The sequence below is a fragment of the Cebus imitator genome, unplaced genomic scaffold (genome assembly GCF_001604975.1).
Source record: "Cebus imitator isolate Cc_AM_T3 unplaced genomic scaffold, Cebus_imitator-1.0 Scaffold61, whole genome shotgun sequence".
Lineage (NCBI taxonomy): Eukaryota > Metazoa > Chordata > Mammalia > Primates > Cebidae > Cebus > Cebus imitator.
Window position 1 is genome coordinate 9,010,909 of NW_016107376.1, and position 25,785 is coordinate 9,036,693.

Below are 25,785 nucleotides of genomic sequence, written 5' to 3' on the forward strand. Positions count from 1 at the left end.
CATCACTTCAAAACACTAACACTCTATCTTTCTTGGTGTTAGTAATATCTTAAAGGTGTATGCACTTCTGGCGGTACACGATTTACATTCGGTGTGCATTAACAAGATTTGAGTACTAGGAAAAGGCTCATTCTTGCTCTTAAAGCAGGATCAGGAAGAATATATATGTCATTCTATTTCTCTGGTTAACAACTGGCTTTTAGAACTTGCTAATTACTTATTACAATTATGCAACTACTATTACAATCAAGAATATAAATACATATTTCAGTAAAAAAGTGAAAGTGTAGCAAGAAGTGAACAGATTAATTTTAATTAATCTGGCCAGAGAGTGCTCTGCAATGAAGCACTGATGAAGGGCTCTACAGGAAACTTTCAAGATTGTTTTATTTTTCTCCTCACTGTTAAGCTCTATTTTTGGTATTTGAATATTTTGGAATTCATTGTGTATCTTTTGCCGAGAGGGTTTTTTTTTTTTTGAACCATCATAATGGTTTTTTTGGCAACCATTATAATGGTTGCCAAAAAAACAGCCTCCCAGTAAAAGATAAAATACAAAGAGTAAAACCCAAAATTTCAACCTAAATTGTAGAACGTTACACCTGACATTTTTCATCGTGATGAAATTCTGCTTCTTAGGCTTAACACATTATTACTCATGAAGTTGCAAATTAGGAACTTGGCCTGAATCCTACAGTTTTCCACTTATCTCATAATTAATGGATTTTTGAAATAATAGAAATGTTAACACTAATGGATCCTGTTACTACTCTCCATTTATTAATACCTGACATTTTCTTTTATACTGTCTTTTCTCATTGAAATATCTCTAAAGGAAATAGCGTAGAGACTTTGTCTTTTTAGCTTAAATGCAAATGACTTATGAGGAAGTAATTAAATGCAGAAAGTTCATTTTTATATGGTTTATAATTATTTACCTAGACCTACTGCCACAATAAACAGTTAATTAGTGACAAGATTCCTGTGATAATAAAGCAATGCCTTCTTTTTCTTTTGGTCAAGGTATTACAAGTCTATTATAAACTCTAACCATAAAGGGCAAAGGAGAATCATTCCTTGGGAATGAAGGCATTTTCCAGGTTGTTGTAGTGCAGGCTTATACAAAATGTGAGAAATACTTTTGCAAAATGAAAGCCAAACATAAAAAAAAAGACTGATGTTAATTCCGTAATTTAAAAAATACACTTTCAAAACATCCCATGATTTAGTGCCTTTTAATACTCTTGGGGAAATTACTTTTTGCTTAGAGGAAGGGACAGAAATTATTAATAGGAGAAGTAGGAAAACGGATGGCCTGGAGTTGCCTATCAATGCAATGTTTCTTATCTCTGGTGAACTCAGCTCTCCTAAAGGTTCCAGAGAACAAATTTCATAAAACATGACTTTTAAAAGATGAAAATTCTGTCGTCTTTTCTAATCAATTTTTTGTCAAGTAGAGCAGACATAACACTGTAAACAGTAGAAATTTTTAGGAGTTTTAGAGATTCAAAATACACGGAAAGACAGTGAAAAGAAAATTTTTATAGTGGAAATCAGAGACTTTGTTTCTTAGTCAACTTTTCCCCTGATTGCTCAAGGTAGCACAGTGAAAATATTTTCTAAATGCAGCGAAGTTTGTCCACTGCCTGAAGACAGTTTGGCCCACCCCACTCCCCCAACTAGGATATTTTTTTGTCACTTGCCAAAGACTTCCCCAAGGGGTACAATATATTAAGAATATTAAAAGTAAAGGACATAAAGATATCATTTCTTCACCATTTAAAAGCAGGCAGCACTGGGATATCAAGCACAAAAGCACACATGCCTGTTTTTAAAAACCAATTTTGTTTGAAGCACATTCTAGAAAACTGAAGATACCTTTCCTGCAAGCCACTGCAGCCCACCACTTTGATAAGACTCATTTGGCTTTCTATATGAGATGTGATTACTCCTCTCATTTCTCAATCCTGGACACCTTTCCCTTTTATTGGCCACTGACTGCAACTCTCCATTGTGCCTTGTGATCCAATCAACCTGAAGACAAACTCTCCCGTTGGTCTAAGTTTCACAGGAAATATCACATGCTTTTAAGGTTGAGATACCCGTAGCTGCATGTGGGGATTTGCTTGCCATAACTATGATGCACCTTATCCCACCTCTTAGTACAGTAAGTGCAGAGCTGTGGACAGCCCTGGGATGCTGATTTCTTTGAATTGTGAACCGTCTGCCTCTCAAGATTGGCTTTTATTATTTTAAATGATGACATTGCACATCAGAAGGCCAAAGAAATAGGAAAAGATCAGCTTGGTTATTAACTAGATAAATAAAATATTGTATTTTTTCTTTAAAAAGTAGGCAGTATAAGAGATGTTTGCCAGAGGTTGGCTATAAGGCAGAGACACTTCCTAAATTCCTCTCAGAAAATCTGCACAATCGGATAGAAGGAAATGAAACATTCATTTTAATAAACCTTGTGGGCCTCTGGGACCCATTAATGCAAAAAATAAATGTTATGTTTCAACCTCATACTTTGCAAAGCTAGTGTGTGGCTTTCAGAAACTCAATTATTTATGTGAAATCATGTTTATGTGCATATAAAATGTCAATTTGGAATGATCCAAGTGTTAAAAAATTTATGAACAAAGTAATAATATAGTGGAATGAGATTAAGGAAGAGCAACTCCACTAAAGGTTCCAGCAAGAAATCAATCTTTAATAGTATTACTATTTCTTTAAGAAATTTAAAAAATCATTACCCACAACTTAAAAATTACAAGCTCTAAGTACTGGATGAAATAAAAACAAAGCACTGTTATCAGGCCATCATGTTTACTTGGCCATGGTGTCCACCAGGGACCTCACCAGGGTTCATGGGCCATTTAAAAAAAGAGAAGCCACACTAGTGGAGAGATAACCAGAAGAGGTTACCTCTTCACAGGCAGAGGCTAGAAGACGTAACTTCTAGAGGCTAGAAGAGGTAGCCAGACCGGTATGCCAAGGGCAATAAACAAGCACATGCCTGCAAACAAGAGGTGGAAGTCGCATCTGCAGGATCTTCCTCCTGAGCCCTGCCTGGGCATGCGCTAGCTCTCTCAAGTCAATGTAGATGTCCTGTAGACCCTGGACCTTCAAGTGATCTAAAACGTAGCTTTCTGAATCAGCGTTCTTCCCACTTTCTTCCACTATCAGAGTCGCCTTTCCAACACCCCATTTTGATCAGACCACTCTTGCTTCCCCACACCTCCCTGCCCCGCAAAGTACTGTCCCCACTGTGTCCCATAAAGTCAAACCACTAGCTTGGCTCACAAAGCCTCTGCATCCTAGCTGCAACTATGGTTCCAGTTTAATCCCCCATCCGGGTATGCTAACACTCAGGTGTGATCAACCTCCCTACCGTGCCTGACAAAGTCTTCGGCACTGCTGTTCCCTCACAACGCTTGCTACACCTAGAAAGTTCTTCTTTCCTTTTTAAAAATGTTTGGCCATCCTAAATGCCCCACATCTTCCATGGTGTGAAGGGCTCCCCAACCAGACCTGCTCAATGCTTTCTCTCTTGCTGTTAAATCGAGGAGCTGCTTCTGCACCCAACTGACACTTGTGTAGATTTTATAAGCTCCTTCAATTTAAGAATCACGGCTTTTATTTATGTACATCCTCATATGATTAGCCAAATGCCTGGCACATAGAAAACATACAATAAATACATATTGATTGAAACCTAAAACAGTGAGGTGTTGATCAAATATTATAAGGAAACAACATACTAACATTAGTACAGATGGCTAGGCAAGGCTGGAAAAATGTACAAAAATAGAATCTTTAGGGAAAATGGAAAAGATGCCATTTCACTGAGAGAAACATAGGGAAAGTTACTGCCCATTCAATAGGTAGAAAAAAGTCTGGTAAGGCTAGGACTGAACCCAAGACACGAATCCTGGCCTGGCGTAGTGGCTCATGCCTATAATCCCAGCACTTTGGGAGGCTGAGGAGGGTAGATCATGAGGTCAAGAGATCAAGGCCATCCTGGTCAACAAGGTGAAACCCTGTCTCTACTAAAAATACAAAAATTAGCTGGGCGTGGTGGCACATGCCTGTAGTCCCAGCTACTCGGGAGGCTGAGGCAGGAGAATTGCTTGAACCCAGGAGGCGGAGGTTGCGATGAGCCAAGATTGCACCATTGCATTCTCACCTGAGTAACAAGAGCAAAACTCCGTCTCAGGAAAAAAAAAAAAAAGAATCCTTCAGCAAGTTCTCCAAGGGCGAGGCCCAAAACCAATTCATGGTGGCATTCTTAGTGATTACTGTAGAACCTGACTCATAGGAGACAGGAACTGTATAATGAATAATTTAATAAATATGTGAATGTTTTCAGAATCAAACTGTCCAATTCTGTAAATGAAGTTCTATTGATGAAACAAACTAGACTCTCCATCAAAATGATGTTTCTTCGGCAGAACGTGTTTCAAATAAAGATTATCAATTTCTTTTGCTTTCAAGATTAGCAGTGAGGTCTGGAGGTCTGACTATATCTATGAATATCCTCAGAAATCCTCAAGGAATGCATGGGGAAAAGATACCGAAAGAAAAGGGGAAAGTGAATGGGGAAAGGAGGAGTAGAATGTAGAGGATAGGAAAGAAGAAATGAGTGAAGGCTATAAGAAATAGAGAAATGCTAACCCAATTATTTACGCTCTACAAGTTCTGCTACCATGTTTAATGATAGGCTAAAAAATGGTTGGCTGGGTCCAGTGGCTCACACCTGTAATCCTAGCACTTTGGGAGGCTGAGATGAACGGATCACCTAGGGTCAGGAGTTAGAGACCAGCCTGCCAACGTGGTGAAACCCCATCTCTACTAAAAATAAAAATGAAAACACAAAATAGCCAGGTATGGTGGCAGGCACCTGTAATCCCAGCTATTTGGGAGGCTGAGACAGGAGAATTGCTTGAACCCGGGAGGCAGAGGTTGCAGTGAGCGGAGACCACACCACTGCACTCCAGCCTGAGCAAAAAAGAACAAAACCTGTCCTAAAAAAGAAAAAAATAGGTTAAGATAGTTTCTGATAATAGTAAAAAGTTAGCACTTCCTAATTTGGACGTGGGAAATAATCAATCCAGATCTATTTTTATATTAAACTAATTTAATTTTGTCAAGGGCCTATTACATTTAAAAAATCATTAGAAATACGAATGCAGTCATTAGTGAGCCTAGATTGCTTTAGTTATTTACTTTTTTTTAATTGCATTTTAGGTTTTGGGGTACATGTGAAGAGCATGCAAGATTGTTGCATAGGTGCGCACATGGCAGTATGATTTGCTCCCTTCTTCCCCTTCACGTATATCTGGCATTTCTCCCCATGCTCTCTCTCCCCAGCTCCCCACCTCCCGCTGTCCCTCCCCTATTTCCCCCCAACAGACCCCAGTGTGTAGTGCTCCCCTCCCTGTGTCCATGCATTCTCATGGTTCAACGCCCGCCTATGAGTGATAGTTATCTACTTTTTATAACCAAAAAGCACACACTCAATGTTCACCCAGAATTGCAGGGTCAACTCGTCAGGAACAGCTTCAAGTATTACCATTAACTTAGCTGGAGGGAAAACACCACCAACTGTGACTATTCCTCCCCCTTTAACATTATTCTACATCATGTTAGCCCCATTTAGCTGAAACCATTCACCACATGAGTTTTTCTTTTGCTTAAATGACAAAATAATGAATACAATTAAATGCTATGCTCCATTTCATCATTTATTATTCAATGATGAAATTTTATTGTAATTTTTTGCCTATAAAATTAACTGCCCATAACTGATTCAAAAATAAAAATTAGAGATGCTAACATAATCCATGCTGTGAATTAGTCTAAAATATTTATGCACTCAAAGAAATTGGAAAAAAATAGAACCAGATGAACCAGAACACATTAGTTATCCTACTTTTCATTAACCTCTAAAGTAAAAAGTTATACGTGTGAAAGGGTCTGATAAGAAAAGCATTTCAGAGACAACAGAGAGTTTAAAAATTGTATCAGCATTTTCTGGGAAAGTACATACTGCCTTTCGTTTAAGAATGCAGTCCAACCTCCAGCGATTTCCCTCAACCACCGGGCGTTTCAGGAAGATTTCTGGACTCAGCCTGAAATAATGAAACCAAGATTTCAGGTAACTAAAACAAAATATGAAGTTCTGATTGTGTCATATGAAATAAAGGTGATTTCAGCCCAAATGCCATTATCATCCTCCATTGCGATGGGTACTCTAAAGTTTTACTATGAGTCTAAGTGCAACTTCATATGGGAAAAATAGCCTTTAGCCATACAAAATGTCCATCTTAGTTTCTCTCTCTCTCTCTCTGTCTCTCTCTCTCTCTGGTACCCACATGGACACAGATGCACACAGGCAGATACTGCTGGTTGCCCACCCAACAGCTAATCTCCAACTTCTTCCCTGCCATCAGAGCCTCTATCCCACTGCAGACCCTGAATATTCTAGATACTTGCTTTCCCAGCCTCCTGTGCAGCTAGATCACAATGTGACACAGTCCTGAACAATGAGATACATGAGAAGGTATACAGGGGGGTTAATGGGAAAGTTTTTTCTCCCTGAAACACACACACAAACACACACTCTCTCCCTCACTCGTTATCCATCTCCCTCTCTTCCTCTCCCTCTCTCCCTCTCTCTCAGAGAAAGCCCTGCCCACACTCCCAGCTTTAGGATGGATGTTGTATGGGAGTGTGATGCTTACAGAGGTGCGGCAATATTGAAATTTTAAGGAGAGGACCATAAACCCAGAATCACTAGACCACTTTGCCAACCCAGAATCGCCTAACTTTAGACTTAACATTAAATGTGAAAAATAAATCCTCAGTGTTTAAGGCCCCTTTAGTTGAATATTCTGTTACCCCAAACTAAAAGCATTCTAATGGATACACAGACACTTCCTATACAAAGGGGCAGAGTCTGTGGGAACCTGGGGCTTTCTGGACAGAGAAGGAAGGTAGGCTGATAGACGAAGTTTTTCCAGCGCAGGAGGGTGCTCCTAGGCTCTTCTCCTTCAGTGGCGTCATAAGGCAGCTACGAGTACAGTAGAATCATTTTCCCCTGGGGCTGGGTTCTAAAGTTAGTTTCTGAGTTAAATATGTACATAATGTAACTTCCCTGTCATGAGAGAAAAGAAACAGTAGAAAACCGTCCTTTGTCCACTGAACTGCTAGACCTGAGGGAGCAGGGTAGACTGTAAGGATGAAGGCCTTATGGAATTCTGCACTGGAGTACTGCCTTGCCATGGGGTCCTCCAAGCATGTGAAATCAACAGTGCTTTAAGGAGCTGAAGAGATTAAAAGAAATCAATTTTATGCTCTATTTCATTCAGTTAAAGAAAATTAAAAGCCAGAGATAAAGTTTCTAAAGGAAATGTTATTGGGTAAAATAAATAAGGAAACGGACAAAGGAAGAGTTTGGACAGTGTAAGTGTTTGCATATTTAATTTACAGTGGAAACAAACTCAAAGGTAATCTATGTCCAAACAAGCAAACAAATAAAGCACAGCAACTGATCAGAAAAGATCAAAGAGGCATTAAAAAGAAGCCTGTTTTAAATAGTAAAACACGGGCCGGGCGCGGTGGCTCACACCTGTAATCCCGGCACTTTGGGAGGCCGAGGCGGGTGGATCACAACGTCAAGAGATCGAGACCACCTGTCCAACACAATGAAACCCCATCTCTACTAAAAATACAAAAAAATTAGCCGGGCGTGGTGGCACATGCCTGTGGTCCCAGCTACTCGGGAGGCTGAGACGTAAGAATCGCTTGAACCCAGGAGGCGGAGGTTGCAGTGAGCCAAGATTTCGCCACTGCACTCCAGCCTGGTGACAGAGCAAGACTCCGTCTCAAAATAAATAAATAAATAGTAAAACACATTGCTGTGCACTGCTAGTTCACCAAAAGTGAGATAACCAACAGCATATACATAATTGCAATTTTTTTTTCCCCCATTTACTTATTTTATTGCATTTTAGGTTTTGGGGTACATGTGAAGAACATGCAAAATTGTTGCATAGGAACACACGTGGCAGTGTGATTTGCTGCCTTCCTCCCCATCACCTACATCTGGCATTTCTCCCCCTGCTATCTCTCCCCAGCTTCCCACCACCCACCCTCCCTCCCCTATTTCCCCCCAACTGACCCCAGTGTGTAGTGCTCCCCTCCCTGTGTCCATGTGTTCTCATTGTTCAACACCCGCCTATGAGTGAGAACATGTGGTGTTTGATCTTCTGCTCTTCTGTCAGTTTGCTGAGAATGATAGTTTCCAGGTTCATCCATGTCCCTACAAAGGACCCAAACTCATTGTTTTTGATGGCTGCATAATATTCCATGGTGTATATGTGCCACATTTTCCCTATCCAGTCTATTGTCGATGGGCATTTGGGTTGGTTCCAGGTCTTTGCTATTGTAAACAGTGCTGCAATGAACATTCGTGTGCACGTGTCCTTATAGTAGAACGATTTGTAATCCTTTGGATATATACCCAGTAATGGGATTGCTGGGTCAAATGGAATTTCTATTTCTATGTCCTTGAGGAATCTCCACACTGTCTTCCACAATGGTTGAACTAATTTACACTCCCACCAACAGTGTAAAAGTGTTCCTATTTCTCCACATCCTCTCCAGCATCTGTTGTCTCCAGATTTTTTAATGATCGCCATTCTAACTGGCGTGAGATGGTATCTCAATGTAGTTTTGATTTGCATTTCTCTGATGACCAGTGATGATGAGCATTTTTTCATATGTTTGTTGGCCTCACGTATGTCTTCTTTTGTAAAGTGTCTGTTCATATCCTTTGGCCACTTTTGAATGGGCTTGTTAGTTTTTTTCTTGTAAATCTGTTTTAGTTCTTTGTAAATTTTGGATATCAGCCCTTTGTCAGATGGGTAAACTGCAAAAATTTTTTCCCAATCTGTTGGTTGCCGATTCACTCTAATGACTGTTTCTTTTGCTGTGCAGAAGCTGTCGAGTTTGATTAGGTCCCATTTGTCTATTTTGGCTTTTGTTGTCAATGCTTTTGGTGTTTTGGTCATGAAGTCCTTGCCTACACCTACGTCCTGAATGGTTTTACCTAGATTTTCTTCTAGGGTTTTTATGGTGTTAGGTCTTATGTTTAAGTCTAATTTTTTGATGTATACATTAAATATGGGCTCAAAGAGCTTCAGTTTGGGGGTGACTTTTAATGTTATACTCTGCAATTAAGTCTTTACCAATCATTTATTTTGGTTAATCCACAAACTTGTACACTTGCATACTGGGCATTCTACTGGATACTCTGAAGAATCTTAAGATAGCACTCAAGGGGCTCTCCATTTTGAGGATAACGCATAAAAAGAAAGAAGATGTTGTTATATCATGCTATAAACGAAGTATAAACCATGGCTACATGGTAAGAAGCAAGCAGCTATAACTTACCAAGCATTATTATGTAAGAATCTTTACTTACTTATAAACAAAGTTTAAAAGAATTGTTTAATACTACATTTCATTGAATCTAAGACACTAGTGATTGTAGGATGCATCGTTACTGCATGTACCACTAAGAAAGAAAAAATCATGACAACTATTACTGTAAGAACATAAGATGCATCCCTGATTTCGGAGATGTCAAAATGTACCTCTAAGTAAGTGTACCACTTAGAAGACTTAATGACTTCAAATGCTTACATGAGAAAGACAAAAATGTCAAAAAAATTTAAAATTCATGATCAGACCTTCCACTTTTAAAAGACAGGGAAAAAAAAAAGATATTAAACCCAAAGTCAAAGAAGATGGAGGCAAAACAAATGAGTGGAACTTGATGAAATATAAAACTGAAAAACCACAGAGAAAATTAAATGAAACTAGATGTTGCCTCCTTGAAATATCAGTAAAATTTGTGAACTTCTGCAAAGGCTAAAAAAAAAAAAAATGACAAAAAAATGATTGAAAGGATGGGCTCACACCTATAATCCCAGCACTTTGGGAGGCTAAAGTGGGAGGATCGCTTAAACCCAGGAATTTGAGAACACCCTGGGCAACAAAGCAAGACCCTGTGTCTACAAAAAAATTTTTTTTTTAATTAGCCAGGCATGGTGGCTCATGTCTGTAGTTCCAGCTACTCCGGGGGCTGAGGTAGGAGGACTGCTTTAGCCTAGAAGGTTGACACTGCAGTGAGTCATGATCGTGTCAATGCACTTTAGGCTGGGCAACAGAGCAAGACCCTGTCTCCAAAAAAAACAAAAATAAAAAAAAAGAATGAAAGACAGGAAATCACCATAGGGTCTAGGATCATTAAAATTATATTAAATAATAACTATTAAAAATAACTTTATGCCATTATTTGTGGTATTTCAGATAAACAAATTCCTTGAATAAAATATTTTCAAAATGAAAATAAAAAGAAATTGAAACTGACTTCATAGCTATTGAAAAACTGAATTTGTAATTAAAACTTTCCCACAGGGAAAACTACAGACTCTGCCAACTTACTTGCTCCACCTCCTAAGTAGGAAACATTTTTTTCTTCCTGGTAACTGACTGAAAAGATAAAGTCCGCAAGAATAGGAAGACCAGAATTAAGTTCCGCCACCAGCATGAGCATGCCGGTCACCATATACCCTGTCTCTCTCCTCTATCAGCGATTCCCAACCAACAGGGATCCTGCATCCTCTCCCAACTCCAACCAGGGAACATCCAGCAATGTAAGAAGATATTTTGGTTGTCACAACTGGGAACTTGCTACTGGTACCTAGTGGATGCTGCTAAGCATCCTACACATGTGACAGCCCCCTACAATAAAGAAGTATCTGGCCCAAGGTGTCAGCAGGGCCTAGGGTGAGAAAGCATGCCTTCGAATTGTAGATTTCCAGACAACTGAAGCAAAAGATGTGTTCCCATTCCTGAATTAGATATTGACATTGCCCACAAAACCTAGAATTCGAAGAGAATAAATTATGATGATATAGTAACAGTTCATACAAGGTACCTTTTGGAAGGAAACTGGATAGAGTAAAATAAGACACATTCAGGCAAATATTAATAAGTCTCTAGAAGGAAAACACATTTTAGACATTTCCATTTCCATCTTAGCCAGTGTTGGCAAGTGTAATGGGTTTTAACTTTCCAGGAAGATGAATGTTTGGAACTGAAGTCAGACTAAAATGCCTACACCAACTGCAGGAGTAAATGAGTTTCAGATATGAGGCTTCTGGTGACTTGAATAAGCATAGTGACTCTTACGGACTTTTTTGAAACCTGATATATCTCTAGAACAGCTGACCAGTCCTGGTCATTACAGAGGATATCTTTACAGTAACAGGCAAGTGGAACTATTTCAACATCAAAGGGACAATTTAGAAGAGGTATATTCACTGGACCTCATGATAGACATAGCAAAATTAGAAAAAGACACCCAAAGACACCATTGCCTCTATAACTGTACGTACATTACAGCATAATCTGTACTGAAATGAATACTTGGAAGTCTGCTCCCAAATGCAAATAGAAAACCAAATTGTTCAAGCTAAGTATTTTAAGAATATTGTTGAGGCCAAGGTTTTTGAAAAGGCCTTTCACCGAAGGCTTGGTTCATTGGTTGAGACTCTGGCCAAACCATCCATAGATACTGCTGATTTTCATAATGTGTAATTCTTGAGCAGCACTACACCTCAGTCTATTTCCAAACATGGAGACATCCAGAAAAACTTCCCAGGGACAAATACTAACCACCAATCCGTGATAAAAATCTCTTCATTTGCCTCTTCCATTGCATTTGCCACATCTTCAAAATAGCCTTTGGCATTAACATACCTGAAAGACAAGTTTATTGTTCCTTTTTGTTGTCAAAAAAGAAAAGAAATATATCTTACGGTAAAGCAAAACATGGTAGCTACTGCCTAGGGGTCCACATAACACTATGTAATTGACTTTATGTAATTGGAAAACAAGGATTGAAAATACCAACTTCCCTGCTGCCTAGGAAGGGTAGTAAGCAGTAAACAGCCTGATTTTTCTCTGCTTAGAGAACAACAAATGTATTGAGCCTCATCAAACCAAGGTGCCCGATGAATTCTTCTATCCTGTTAAACTTACAGATCTTCTTCTGAGACTGAAAGCAACCTAGCTTCGAATTCAATGGTAGAAAAACATGCTAAGTGTAATTTTATTTAAAAGAAATATCTAGTAAGTAAATGCTTTTTCCTAAATTAGGGCTAATGACTTAAATAAATCTTCCACTTGCATCATTAAAGAAAAGTGTGAAGTTAGCGTTAAAATTCAAACTTCAAAATCTAAAGCTAGCTAAGCTCACTGTGAAAAATCTTAAAAGCAACGATTGAAAAACTAATCTATGATCAGGTAGTGCCATAACTATCACAAAAAGAGAAGCCCTAGTCAGGTATAATGCATAATCTTTCACAGTTTTGAAAATTGATTCCAGGTGAATTTAGGCCAGCATAATATTAGACACTGTGTATGACTGCCTTGACAGCCTTAGGGCAATCATAACTTACCATTTAGCTAAAGCGTTCTCTTGGATAGCAGCATACGACCCAAATCTGTGATCTTTGAGAAAGTTGGCGCCATGTTTCTGGATGAATTCTTCTATAGCCCCTCCCCACCACCGAGCATGTCTATAGCTGTTGCATTTTAAAATAAGCGTCCTTTAAAGAAAAGCCAAATGGAGAAAAGAATGGTCACTCTGTGATCGATCTCATGTTCTTTCTTATTTTGTAGTATACCAAACATAAACTGAAAATTTTAGACAAAGAACATCAAAAAAGCAGGCATTTTAACATTTTTGGGGTACATTTCTACCACCACACCAAGATAAGACTGTGAGTGAGGAGGAAGGTTGCTTTCTAAAAATATATTCAATATAACAAAAATAAACATTCAGGTTACTTATGCATTCACTCATGCAAACATGCAGAAAGGTACTTACCACAGACCTGGGGCTGTGTGCTAGCGCATGAGGAGGATGAAGAAAGAGGGGTAAAGCGATGCTCTGCTTTTAAGTATTAGTTAGAGAGCTGTTGGCTCCTCTAGAGCAGCGGTCCCCAATTTTTTTGGCACCAGGGACAGGCTTGTGGAAGGAAATGTTTCCACAGATGATGGGGAGTAGTTTTGAGATGAAACTGTTCCACCTCAGGTCATGAGCAGATGATCTGATTCTCATGGAGAAGCGTGCCACCGAGATCCCTCACATGCGCAATCCACTACTGGGTTCAAGGTCCTGTGAGAATCTAATGCCACGGCTGATCTAACAGGAGGTGGACTCAGGAGGTAATGCTCCCTCGCCCACTGCTCACCTCCTGCTGTGCGGCCCAGTTCCTAACAGTGGACTGATACCCCAAGGGGGTTGAGGACTCCTGCTCTAGAGGACACTTTCCTTTGTGCTGCCTGGTATCATTCCCTCAGCTTCTGGAAATATTATCCCTTCTCTTCACCAAAGCTAAGCAAAATGGCATATTCCATCTCCCTGGTCCCAGAAGGTGGTTCTGGCATGAGTGTGTGAGCCAGTTCTACCCACTCATGTAGCTTTAGGATAGGAATTTACAGATGAATTCACAGTCTGCCAGGAGCTTGAACCCCTGGTCAGCATGCAACTAAATTCAGACTCAAATATATTGTGAATTTTCTACTTCACTAATCACAGGAAAATTGTTCTTTTGCAATAATAATCAATTAAACATTGATACCAGAAAAAAAGGACACTCAACATACATGTGTTCATCCATTCCTGTAACAAATATACATGACTATTCTTTCAGCCATTCCTAAGCAAATGTGAAGATTGCTCAGGAATGCCAGGAAGGGACTCTCCTGCTTCCGCAGAATTTGGTGTGAGTGTGGGAGGGGCCATCTTGCTACCACAAGGAAATCAGTCATGCTCAACATGGCTATTTAGCTCTCTTTGGGGTAAGCCAGTTTGCATGAGATTTTTCTGTCACTAATAACTAAACGATCCTAAACTCTTACAGATTTATAAATGTTAAAAGAAAATTTAGAGTGGATTACAGAAAGTTTTTTTTAAGGCCAAGTGTCAGAATTCTGCCTATTACCAAGACGGAAAAATAAGTTACCCAAATTTGAAGCTCGAAGGAAAACAGGGTGTTGCAGCCAGCTGTATTCCTGCCATGTAAGCAGAAATCTACCACCACACCAATGTAAGAAGACTAGCAGTGAGGAGGGAGGTTGCTTTTTTGAGGAAATACACTGATCCTGATGAGAAGCAGAGAAGGGGCTGTGTTCACAGATTCTGAAATAATCATTTATAAAGATTAGGCATGTCCAAACTGCTTTCCTCGATATGTCAGTGGTAGATGCTGGCTTTTGTCTGAAAGCCATTAAGCCATCAGAGAGAGGCCGATGCTGCCGGGCTGCGGAGACGGGGGAGGAGAGACACGCTGGAGCTGAGAGGACTGAAGCGCCCCCATCACATGTGGTGAAGGAGACACGGGTTTCTAGGGATGGAGACAAGAGGGCACAGAAGGTGCCTGGGCTTCACCCATCCTGCAAGCACTACTCCAATTGAGCTAAAATGCATCTGAAAACCACTTATGCGAAGACTTTACGGAAGAGACAAGATAAGACATTATGACAGGGTGTGAGTCAGAATCAAGGGAGAAAAAAAATAACTATTCCAAACATGGGCATAAGAAAAGCAAAGGGAAAGAGGCAAGGAAAAAATCCTGCCTCCATAGAACCTGCAAGGCATATTAGGGAGGAATTTCAAATAAAGGCAGGGAAATAAATGCCCGTCAATAATGAGTGGGGGAATTTGGTCTTATTTGATAAAACGATGGGGGGAATCTTACGCCAGGAACGAAGGTTCCTGGATGTGAATGGCCTCATTCGGCAGTGACATACAAGTAAGCAAGGGTGGTAAATGCAGATGAAGTGGCCACTAAAGTGAGGAACCAGGGAGAATTGTGGCCAGACGTCCGTGGCTCACTGTAAAACAGGAATGCAGGAGGAAGCTGTAATGGCAGCACATTATGTTTCCATTAACAATCTTAAATGTTCCATTCTCACAGAATATCATCAGGAAGTTCAGCATCTTTTCATACACACACACACGTACATAAATTAGTAAGGGAATATGTAGTTATGTCGGTAACTGTGTACAGGGAGAAATGCATATATATTCATATACATGATGATGAACTATATAGAGACAAATGGATCTATATGTATAAAGACACACATACTTGGTATAATTACAATCTTCCAGAAAGATCACATACACATGTACTCACTAATAAAATCTCTAATAAGTGTACATGAGTGTCCTTTCAAGATATCTTTCTTGGTTGGGCGTGACAGCTCAGGCTGTAATCTTGGAAGGCCGAGGTGGGCAGGTCACTTGAGGTCAGGAGTTTGAGACCAGCCTGGCAAACATGATGAAACCCCGTCTCTACCAAAAAATACAAAATTTAGCCAGGTGTGGTGGCAGGCATCTGTAGCCCCAGCTACTCAGGAGGCTGAGGTGGGAGAATTGCTTGAACCTGGGAGATGGAGGTTGCAGTTAGCCAAGATTGTACCACTGCACTCCAGCTTGGGTGACAGAGTGAGACCCTGTCTCAAAGAAAAAGAAGAAGGTATCTTTCTTAAAATGTGTGTGTAACAGAATTTTTATAAATCAAATCAGTCTTTTGGTGTTTTCTTAATTAAAGAATATTGATTTACAAAGTTTATTTTAAAAACGTGAGCTATCACTCTACCTGTTTAGTATACTGGCAAATTGAGTAGTAAATTCTGTTAACATAGGCAAACATCTACATATGGGATTGTTTATTCTGACTCGGTTGCACGTAGGATATTCTTTAAAATATATACAAGAAAAAAAGTGGTTTCATTACTATTGATTGAGGATGAGCTCTAAATTACAATTTTCTACCACTTTTTAAGCTCCTTTTTCACTTAAGGTTGAGGAAAAGATTTTTTAAAGATATTTTTGTAGAAATCCTTTTTAAATATTTGAAATTTGTACCTTGAAAGATTATCAATTCGGAGTCCATATTTCGTTTCTGTTTCCTTCTTCCCCACCTTAATTTTGAATTCTTTGTCTACCAGCAGGACGAAGGCAATGGCACCACTGTCTGGTTTCATATACAGTAAAAAGGAATCTTTCACAATTAACCATCTGTAAGAAGGTAATAAGTACTTGTAAAGTTGTACTGAATAACTGAAACGAGAAGAACTAATCATTATGACAAGACTTAAGTAATCACTCTGGCAGACTGTAAACATAATTACATTTTCTACACAGGAGACTTATTTTTTTTAATCACCAGGAAACAAAAAAACAACAAATCCTTTCTATTACGTTTTTCTAAGAAGTAGCGTACCAAGTAATTCACAGTCATTCATTAGCTCTTTAAACATAAATGGCAAAACCTGAAGGAATGTCCCGAATATTGGCAGGTAGCACTCACAGGATGTATGTCGGAAAGCACAAGACAGAAGAGATAGGATCCATTCACAGTGAATGCAAATGGTAACTTTATCAAGCTACATATAACATGTATTCCTATTTGCCTGCAATTGCAGAGTGATCGACTGAATCATTTGAAAACTGAGAAGTAACAAAATGGGCTATTTAATAGTGCATATCAGACCAAGAAAAGCACTCTAAGCACTTCCACATTAAGGAATAGTAAGGTTGGAACATCTGAATATAAACTCAGTAATACTGTAAATATAGCATGGGAACTCAGTATTTAAAACATATCTATAATAAATCTTTACTGAAATTGGGATCACATTATGTTTTAATGGCTTTGTAACTTGGAATTTAATGTAGACCAACCTACATTGATTTCCACATAGTTTCATTTCATGTATTTGTTTTTTAATACATAAGCTATATTCTTCCTAATAAAAGGGCACAGGGTGGATTTAGCATAACTTACAGCAAAGAACATATGTGGTACGGTTTAAAAAGGAAAAATGTCAAGCTCACAGAAAGTAAATACCTGAAATAACTAACCATAAAGGTAAATATAATTACAGAGATGACACACTCATGTTGGGTATAAGCTTCCTGGTTTTTCTTGTCAAATGAACAAATTAAAGAAATAACTGGATTTCCTCCAAAACCAAATTCCAAACCAAGTTTCTCATTTGGGACCTAACATAAGACAACTGAACAACATAATGAATAATATTCCCGATAACAATTTTCAAAGCAAATACAGAAATTATACATTTTATAAGAGTTCTCAGAACACTCCTCAATACAAATACCAAGGCTATGATATCAAAGGGTAACTCAGTGATCCTGATGGGGCTAAATTATGAGTCCAGACCTGTAGCTGCCTGTTGATAAAATGTGGTTAAGGCTAATAGACAGCAGATGCATCACATATCTGCCAAAATTCTTTAGCTGCAATCTTTCCTTTTGGCTTGGCTTTTGATGCAAACTAGAGCACAAAGTGGCCCAGGCTCAGAGCACTTGTGTGCTACACTGCTGACAGGGAAGGGGCCACAGGCTTTGTGAACCACAACTGGTAGAGCTGTGTATCTGAGGAGAATGTCAAATATCCCAGACTTTGCTGCCTAGACGTAAAAAATACCTGAATGGCACCAGCCCCAGCTCTGATCAGACCTCAACACCACAGAAAACAGTGTGGGGTGACCCATATCCAGGTGGAACAAGCTCCCACCGTGGGCATTAGAAAACAAATCTGAGAGATGCTCCTGAGACCACAAGCTCACTGGCTTAACTAATAGGGACAAAGGCTACAAAACATGCCCTCAGGGCTAGGCTGCAGATACCACTGTCCCGGTGTGCACTGCACGATGTCTGCTGAAGAACGGGTCTGGGGCAGGCTGCATCATCCCGCAGGAATGGGAAGCTTTTCTCTAATTCTCACAAAAGCTCCACATAGGCAATACATCGTCTTGTTCAGCAACTGAAATAAGATGGCTGGGTATATTGCACAGCCAGGGCACTGCTCAACTCCAGCAGGTGTCATTCATGTTGTATGTATTCTATGTAAATAGCTCCACCTCGGCTGCTCCAAATTGTGGCAGTCTGGAAATATGCTGGTTAGCACTGACAACTAGATGTTGAAAACTGAATTAAAAAGGTAATGATTTCTGTTTTGACTATGATGGGTTTTATAATGGTTTTTAAAAAAACATTTTAATTGATACATAATTATACATATTTATGGAGTACATCTGATATTTTGATACATGTAGACATTATGTAATGATCAAATCAGGGTATTCAGGATATCTATCACTTCAAACATTTCTCTGTACTGGGAACATTTCAAATCTTCACTTCTAGCTACGTTGAAATATACAATCAGTTGCTGTTAACTACGGTCACCCTACTGTCCTATCAAACACCAGCACTTATTCCTTCTATCAAACTGTATGTTTGTACTCATTAACCAACCTCCCTTCATCCCCTCACCCACCCTTCCCAGCCTCTGCTAACCACCATTCTACTCTCCTCCTCCATGAGATCAACCTTTTTAACTCTCACATCTGAGTGACAACATGTGAAGTTTGTCTTTCTGTCTCTGATTTATTTCACTTAACATAATGACCTCCAGTTCCATCCATGTTTCTGCGAATGTAGGATTTCATTCTGTTATGGCTGAATAAATATCCATTATGTATATGCACCACATTTCTTTATCCATTCATCTGTTGATGGACACTTAGGTTGATTCCAGGTTTTGTCTATTGTGAACAGTGCTGCATAAACATGAGGGTACAGGTATCCCTTTGATATACTGATTTTCTTTCCTTTGGATAAATACCCAGTAGTGAGATTGCTGGATTGTATAGTAATTCTGTTTTTAGTTTCTGGAGCAAACTCCATACTGTTTTCCATAATGGCTGTACTAATTTACACTCCCACCAACAGTGTAGAAGAGTTTCTGTTTCTCCACATCATTGCCGACTTTGGTTATTTTTTGTGTGTGTCTTTTTGATCATAGCCATTTTAACTGGGGTGAGATAATATCTCATTGTGGCTTTCATTTGCATTTCCCTAATAACTAGTGATGTAGAGCATGTTTTCATATATCTATTTGCCATTTGTAGGTCTTCTTTTGAGAAATATCCACTCAAATCATTTGCCCACATTTTACTGGGATTATTTGTGTTTTTACCATAGAATTGTTTGAGTTTCTTGTAGATTCTGGACATTATTCCCTTGTTGGATAAATAATTTGCAAATATTTTCTCCCATTGTACAAGTTGTGTCTTCACTCTGTTGATTGTTTCCTTTCCTGTTCAGAAGCTTTTTAGTTTAATACAGTCCCATTTGTCTATTTTTTTGTTGCCTGTGCTTCTGAAGTCTTAGCCATAAAATCTTTGCCTAGACCAGTGTTTTAGCTATTGTGAATAGAGCTACACTAAACATGGGGGTGCATTTTCCCTATGATGTCTTCTAACAATTTTATAGTTTCAGGTCTCACAATTAAGTCTTTAATCCATTTTGAGTTGATTTTAGTATATGGTGGGAAATAGAGGTCTAGTTTCATTATTTTGCATATGGATCTCCGGTTTTCCCAGCACTTTTTATTGAAGAGTGTGCACTTTCCTCAAATAATGTTTGTGATACCTTTGGAAAAATCAGTAGGCTATAGATACATGGATTAATTTCTGAGTTCTCTATTCTGTTCCACTTGGGATGTGTCTGTTATTATACCAATACCATACTGTTTTGGTTACTATAGTATTGTAATATATTTTGAAGTCAGGTAGTCTGATGCCTCTAGCTTTGGTTTGTTTTTTGTTTTTTGCTCAGGATTGCTTTGGCTACTCAGGGTCTTTTGTGGTTTTATGTGAGTTTTAGGATTGTTTTTTCTTCATCTGTGAAAATGTCATTAGTATTTTGATAGGGTTGCACTGAATCCGTAGATTGCTTTGGACAATATGGTCATTTTAATAGTATTAATTCTTCCGGTCCTCTTCAATTTCTTTCATCGGTGTTTTGTAGTTGTTCTTTCTAATTGTCATTAGATATCAGGCTAATTGTCATTTAACAGTCATTAGATATCAGATAATTTAATAGTCATTAGATATCAAGTAATTTGGCCTTTATTGGAAGCTCTTCTTGGCCTTTATTGAAAGCTCTTAATTATGCCATTCATAAAAACTCCTCTGACTACTTCCTTTTATATATATATATTTCTTTTAACTTTTACTTTAGGTTCAGAGGTACATATACAGATTTGTTACATAGGTAAACTTGTGTCAAGGGGATTTGGTATGCAGATTACTCTGTCACCCAGGTACTAAGCATATTACCTGACAGTATTTTTTTTTCCTTTCCCTCCTCCCACCCAGCACCCTCCAGTAGGCCCTAGTATCTGTTATTGCCCTCTTTGTGTCCATAAGTTCTTGTTATCTAGCTCCCACTTCTAAGTGAGAACATGTGGTATTGTGTTTCCTGTTCCTGCATTAGTTTGCTAAGGACAATGGCCTCCAGCTCCATCCATGTTGCTGCAAAGTACATGATTTCATATGCTGTGGTTTACATGTACTACACATTCTTTATCCAGTCTACCACAGATGGGCATTGAGATTGATTCCATGTCTTTGCTACTGTAAATTGTGCTGCAGTGAAAATACACACGCATGTGTCTTTATGGCAGAATGATTTATAGTCCTCTGGGTATATACCCAATAACGGAATTGCTGGGTCAAATAATTCTGCTTTTGTTCTTTGGGGAATTGTCACACTGCTTTCCACGATGGCTGAACTAATTTATGTTCCAACCAGCAGCATATAGGTTTCCTTTTCTCCGCAACCTCATCAGCATCTGGTGGTTGTTTTTTTTTTAGTAGCCATTCTGACTGGTGTGAGATGATACCTCATTGTGGTTTTGATCTGCATTTCTCTAATGAGAAATTTTCTCAAATGTTTCTTGGCCATATATATGTCTTCTTTAGAAAAATGTTTGTTCATGTCCTTTGCCCAATTTTTAATAGAATTGTTTGTTTTTTGCTTGTAAATTTGTTTAAATTCCTTATAGATACTGGCTATTAGACCTTTGTCAGAAGCATAGTTTGCAAATATTTTCTCCCATTCTGTAGGTTGCCTGTCTACTCTGTTGATAGTTTCTTTTGCTGTGCAGAAGCTCTTTAGTTTAATTAGGTCCTGTTTGTCAATTTTTGCTTTTGTTGAAATTACTTGTGGTGTCTTCATCATGAAATCTTTGCCAGTCCTTATGTCCAGAATGGTATTTCCTAGGTTGTCTTCCACGGTTTTTATAGTTTTAGGTTTCACATTAAAGTTTCTAATATAAGTGTCTATGGAAGGGGTCCAGTTTCAATCTTCTGCATATGGCTAGCCAGTTATCCCAGCACCATTTATGAAATAGGAAGTCCTTTTCCCACTGCTTGTTATTGTCAGTTTCACTGAAGATCAGATGGTTGTAGGTGTGCAGTATTATTTCTGGACTCTCTATTCTGTTTCACTGGCGTATGGGTCTGTTTTCATACCAGTACCATACTGTATTTTGTATTTTTTGTAGAATAGTTTGAGGTCAGGTAATGTGATGCTTCCAGCTTTGTTCTTTATGCTTAGCATTGCCTTGGCTATTCAGACTCTTTGTTGGTTCCATATGAATTTTAAAATAGTTTTCCTAGTTTTGTGAAGAATGTTATTGGTAGTTTGAGAGGAATAGCATTGAATCTGTAGATCACTTTGGGCAGTATGGCCATTTTAATAATATTGTTTCTTCCCATCCATGAACATGGAATATTTTTCAATTTGTTTGTGTCACTTCTGATTTCTTTGAGCAGTGTTTTGTAATTCTCATTATAGAGATCTTTCACCTCCCTGGTTAGCTTTATTCCTACGTATTTTTTTCTTTTTGTGGCAATTGTGAATGGGGTTGCCTTCCTGGTTTGTATGGAAGGCAATCCCATTCACAATTGGCTTGATTGTTGTTGGTGTATAGGAATGCTAGTGATTTCTGTACATTGACGTTGTATCCTGAAACATTGCTGAAGTTGTTTATCAGCTCAAGGAGCTTTTGGGCAAAGACTATGGAGTTTTCCAGATATAGAATCATGTCATCTGCAAACAAGAATAGTTTGACTTCCTCTTTTCTTATGTGAATACCTTTTATTTCTTCCTCTTGCCTCATTGCTCTGGCCAGGACTTCCAATACTGTGTTAAATACAAGTGGTGACAGAGGGCATCCTTGTCTTGGGCCAGTTTTCAAGGGAACGCTTCCAGCTCTTGTCCATTCACTATGATGTTGGCTGGGGGTCTGTCATAGATGGCTCTTATTATTTTGCAGTATGTTCCTTCAATGTGTAGTTTATTCAGGGTTGTTAAAATGGAGGGATGTTGAATTTTATCAAAAGCCTTTCCTGCATCTATTGAGATTATCATGTCGTTTTTATCTTTAGTTCTATTTATGTGATGAATCACATTAATTTGCATATGTTGAACCAACTTTGAATCCCAGGGATGAAGGCTACTTGATTGCGGTGGTTTAGCTTTTTGATATGTTGCTGGATTGTGGTTTGAAGGAGATTGAGACATGAAAAATCATACAAAGGATCAACAAATCCAAGAGTTGGTTCTTTCAAAAAATTAATAAGATAGACCAAAAACAGAATAATAAAGAAGAAAAAAGAGAAGATCCAAATAAACACAATTGGAAATGACAAAGAGGACATTACCATTGATCCCACAGAAATACAAATAACTGTCAGAGACTACTATGAACAACTTTATGCACAGAAACCAGAAAATCTACAAGAAATAGATAAATTCTTGGACACATACATCCCCTCAAGACTGAACCAGGAAGAAACTGAATCCTTGAGTGGACCAATAATCAGCTCTGAATTAGAATCAGTAATAAATAGCCTACAAACCAAAATACAAAAACAAAAACAAAAAGCCAAGGACCAGGCAGATTCACAGCCAAACTCTACCAGATGTACAAAGAAGAGCTAGTACCATTCCTCCTGAAACTATTCCAAACAGCTGAGAAGGAAGAACTCCTACCCAACTCATTCTACTGGCCAGCATCATCCTGACACCAAAACCTGGCAGAGACACAACAAAAAGAGAAGACTTCAGGCCAATATCCTTTATTAACATAGATGCAACACTCCTCAACAAGATTTTTTTTCTTTCTCAGGAATGTATACATCAAGAAAGGCTTGATCAACCAGGCTTCTAGGATAGGAGTCAGCACCATCTGCACAGGGATCAGGTGCCTGTCCTGAAGTCAGCCTCCAAGGGCTCCAATTCCACCTGCTACTCACTGCTTGTGCAAACTTCAGTGACTGAACATGATGTCAAAATCAGCAACATGAGGATAACATCAAACATACAACATGAGGACCTAACAACGACATCTGGTTCCTAAGTATTCATGAAGGAATAACTGAAATGACTCGTGAACATGCTTAGCACGGTGCCTGGCCCCAATACATGTGAACTATTATAACTAATCTTGTTCTAAACCATGTGAGATTATGATCTGTTTTAAAAAGACACCTCCTGCCTGTGTTACTACTTGTCATAGCATTAAAATGCAGAGAAGCCCACTGAGCCAGCTCTCCCCTTCTCAGCCTCATCTCCTACTGTTGTCTCTAATTTCTTTAGACTTGCCAGTCTTCTTTGGGCTCTATCGTTGCTCTCCCTCTGCCTAAAAACTGGTTCTTGTAGACATTCCCATGGATGGTCTCTTCTTGTCAATCAAACCTGTCCTTAAAAATCCCTCTACAAGCAGGCTACTGGATTCAAAAAAAGCTATTCTTCACCATCCCTGCCTCAACCCTCTACTGCGTCACGTTGCCCTGCTTTATAGCTTCTTTGCAGTACATCTGGAAGTATTTGTCTGCTTGTTTATAGTCTGTCTCCTACAGTACAGCGTAAGATTCCTGGGAACAGGGAATATGGCTGTCATGTCTACCACTATCTGCCCAATGCCTAGAATTATCTTCTAGCAGCCCAGAGCAAGCCTTCAGGCAAGGCCACCATCTCCCCTAAAGAACGGTTGCATGAATGGATTCCAGGGGTTAAATAAAACTATTTAGACACTATCGCTGTCTAAAAATTTTAATTATTGGTACAGCTCATAGTTCACTAAACACTAAGAAAGTGCTAAGAAATCAAAAGTAATGGCAAAAACCACAATTACTTTTGTACCACCTAATAAATGCTAAATTTATTTCTTAATATCTATACATCTCTTTTTCTTAACACATTATTTGAAATAAGAAACTTACCTTACTACCAGGTGCAGAGAAGTTGCTCAATAAATGTGCTGTTTAAGCAGATGTTTTACATTGTAGGAAATGTAAAACATCTTCTCTGTTTGTCTTTGTTTTTAAACTCAACTCTGAGATAAGGTCATTATGAGACCTGATTGAAAGTTTAATTTCCTTGTTTGCCTTCCTTCAATTTGTCAGCACAGAATAAATTAAAAAGTGATAAGAATGTATTTTTATGGGTACAAATGAAAAAAGTTATGAAGTAAGTGTCACCTTTAAAAGTAAGTCTCATTTAGACATTAATAAAATAGTCTTATTGGCCAGGTGCTGTGGCTCCCATCTGTAATCCCAGCACTTTGGAAGGCCAAGGTGGGCAGATCGCTTGAGCTTAGGAGTTCGAGACCAGCCTGGGCAACATGGCAAAACCCCATCTTTACAAAACATACAAAAATTAGCCAGGTGTGGTGGTGCGCACCTGTATCCCTGTCACATGGGGGGCTGAGGTGGGAGGATTGCTTGAGCTCAGGAGGTTGAGGCTGCAGTGAGCCAAGATCATACCCACTGCACTCCAGCCTTGGTGACAAAGTGAGATCCTGTCTCAAAAAAAAAAAAAAAAGTCTTCAACTGTGAGAAACTTTCTAAACTAATTTTGCCAACTATACTTTATCATTTATAGATGATTTCTAGTACTTTAAATCCCAAAAATGTGACTCAGGAAATATGTATTATTAATATGAAACCAGGGCTCTAATCTTCACAGAAAAATTTAAACAATTTGCAGTGAGCATACATTTCATTCCAGGGAGGACTGTATCTTTTTAGATTGTCCTGGTTGACTTATGACTTAATGTAAGTTTAAAAAGAGGGGGCATATTTCTTTTAAGTAACAAAGTCTTTCCCTCATTTTTCCTAGCTGCTACTTCTCATAATTATTAAATCCAAAAGTCAGTTTTTCAAGGAGCCTTTCCTTGACTCCCAGAGCTAAAGTCACTCTCTCCAATCTCCAAATCCCTCACAAACCATTTTTCCACTTTAAAGCTCTCATCGCTACCTGGATTTATGTAACTTACACTAGCTGCTGGCTTAGTGCCTGCATTTCCCCTCTAATAGAACTCCATGAGGGCAGAGACGTCATCTTGTTGGCTACTGTTTTCACAATAGTATGCTGCAATCTGACATACATTAGGCACTCGATAAATGACTGAATAAACCAGACCATGGCTTCCATTCCTTCATTAGATGCCTTCTGTCGGGTTGTCCCAGAAGTAAACTACGAGATAAAGATGTATGTATATAAAGGAGTTTGTTAAGGAGGCGGTGCCAGGAAGCACCATTAGGGAAGGACAGAAAGAAAGAGCAAGGAAGGAAGCCACAGAAAGTGTATCTTCGTGCATTTTATTGTGGGCAACTGTGCTGTAAGCCAGCTGGGGAGTTTTGGGAGAGTGTAGAAAATACTGCAGAATCGTCCCAGCTGAGGCAGAGGGAGGAGGCTGGACTCCGATCAGTTCTTGGCTGATGGCTGCTCCGGGCAGCTGTTGATAC

At 38.9% G+C, this 25,785-nt stretch overlaps 1 protein-coding gene across 3 annotated transcripts in view; it reads right to left on the minus strand.

The window, feature by feature from the left end:
• The window catches only part of PLD1 (phospholipase D1), a 171,416-nt gene that overhangs the window by 89,485 nt on the left and 56,146 nt on the right, over positions 1 to 25,785 (minus strand). For all 3 annotated transcript variants that reach the window (XM_037739037.1, XM_017529879.2, XM_017529881.2), the window contains exons 9-12: positions 16,019 to 16,171; positions 12,537 to 12,686; positions 11,752 to 11,835; positions 6,053 to 6,134 (exon numbers count right to left, since the gene is read on the minus strand). In XM_037739037.1, coding sequence (XP_037594965.1) covers positions 6,053 to 6,134; positions 11,752 to 11,835; positions 12,537 to 12,686; positions 16,019 to 16,171 — 469 coding nt within the window. The remainder of the gene's footprint in view (positions 1 to 6,052; positions 6,135 to 11,751; positions 11,836 to 12,536; positions 12,687 to 16,018; positions 16,172 to 25,785) is intronic.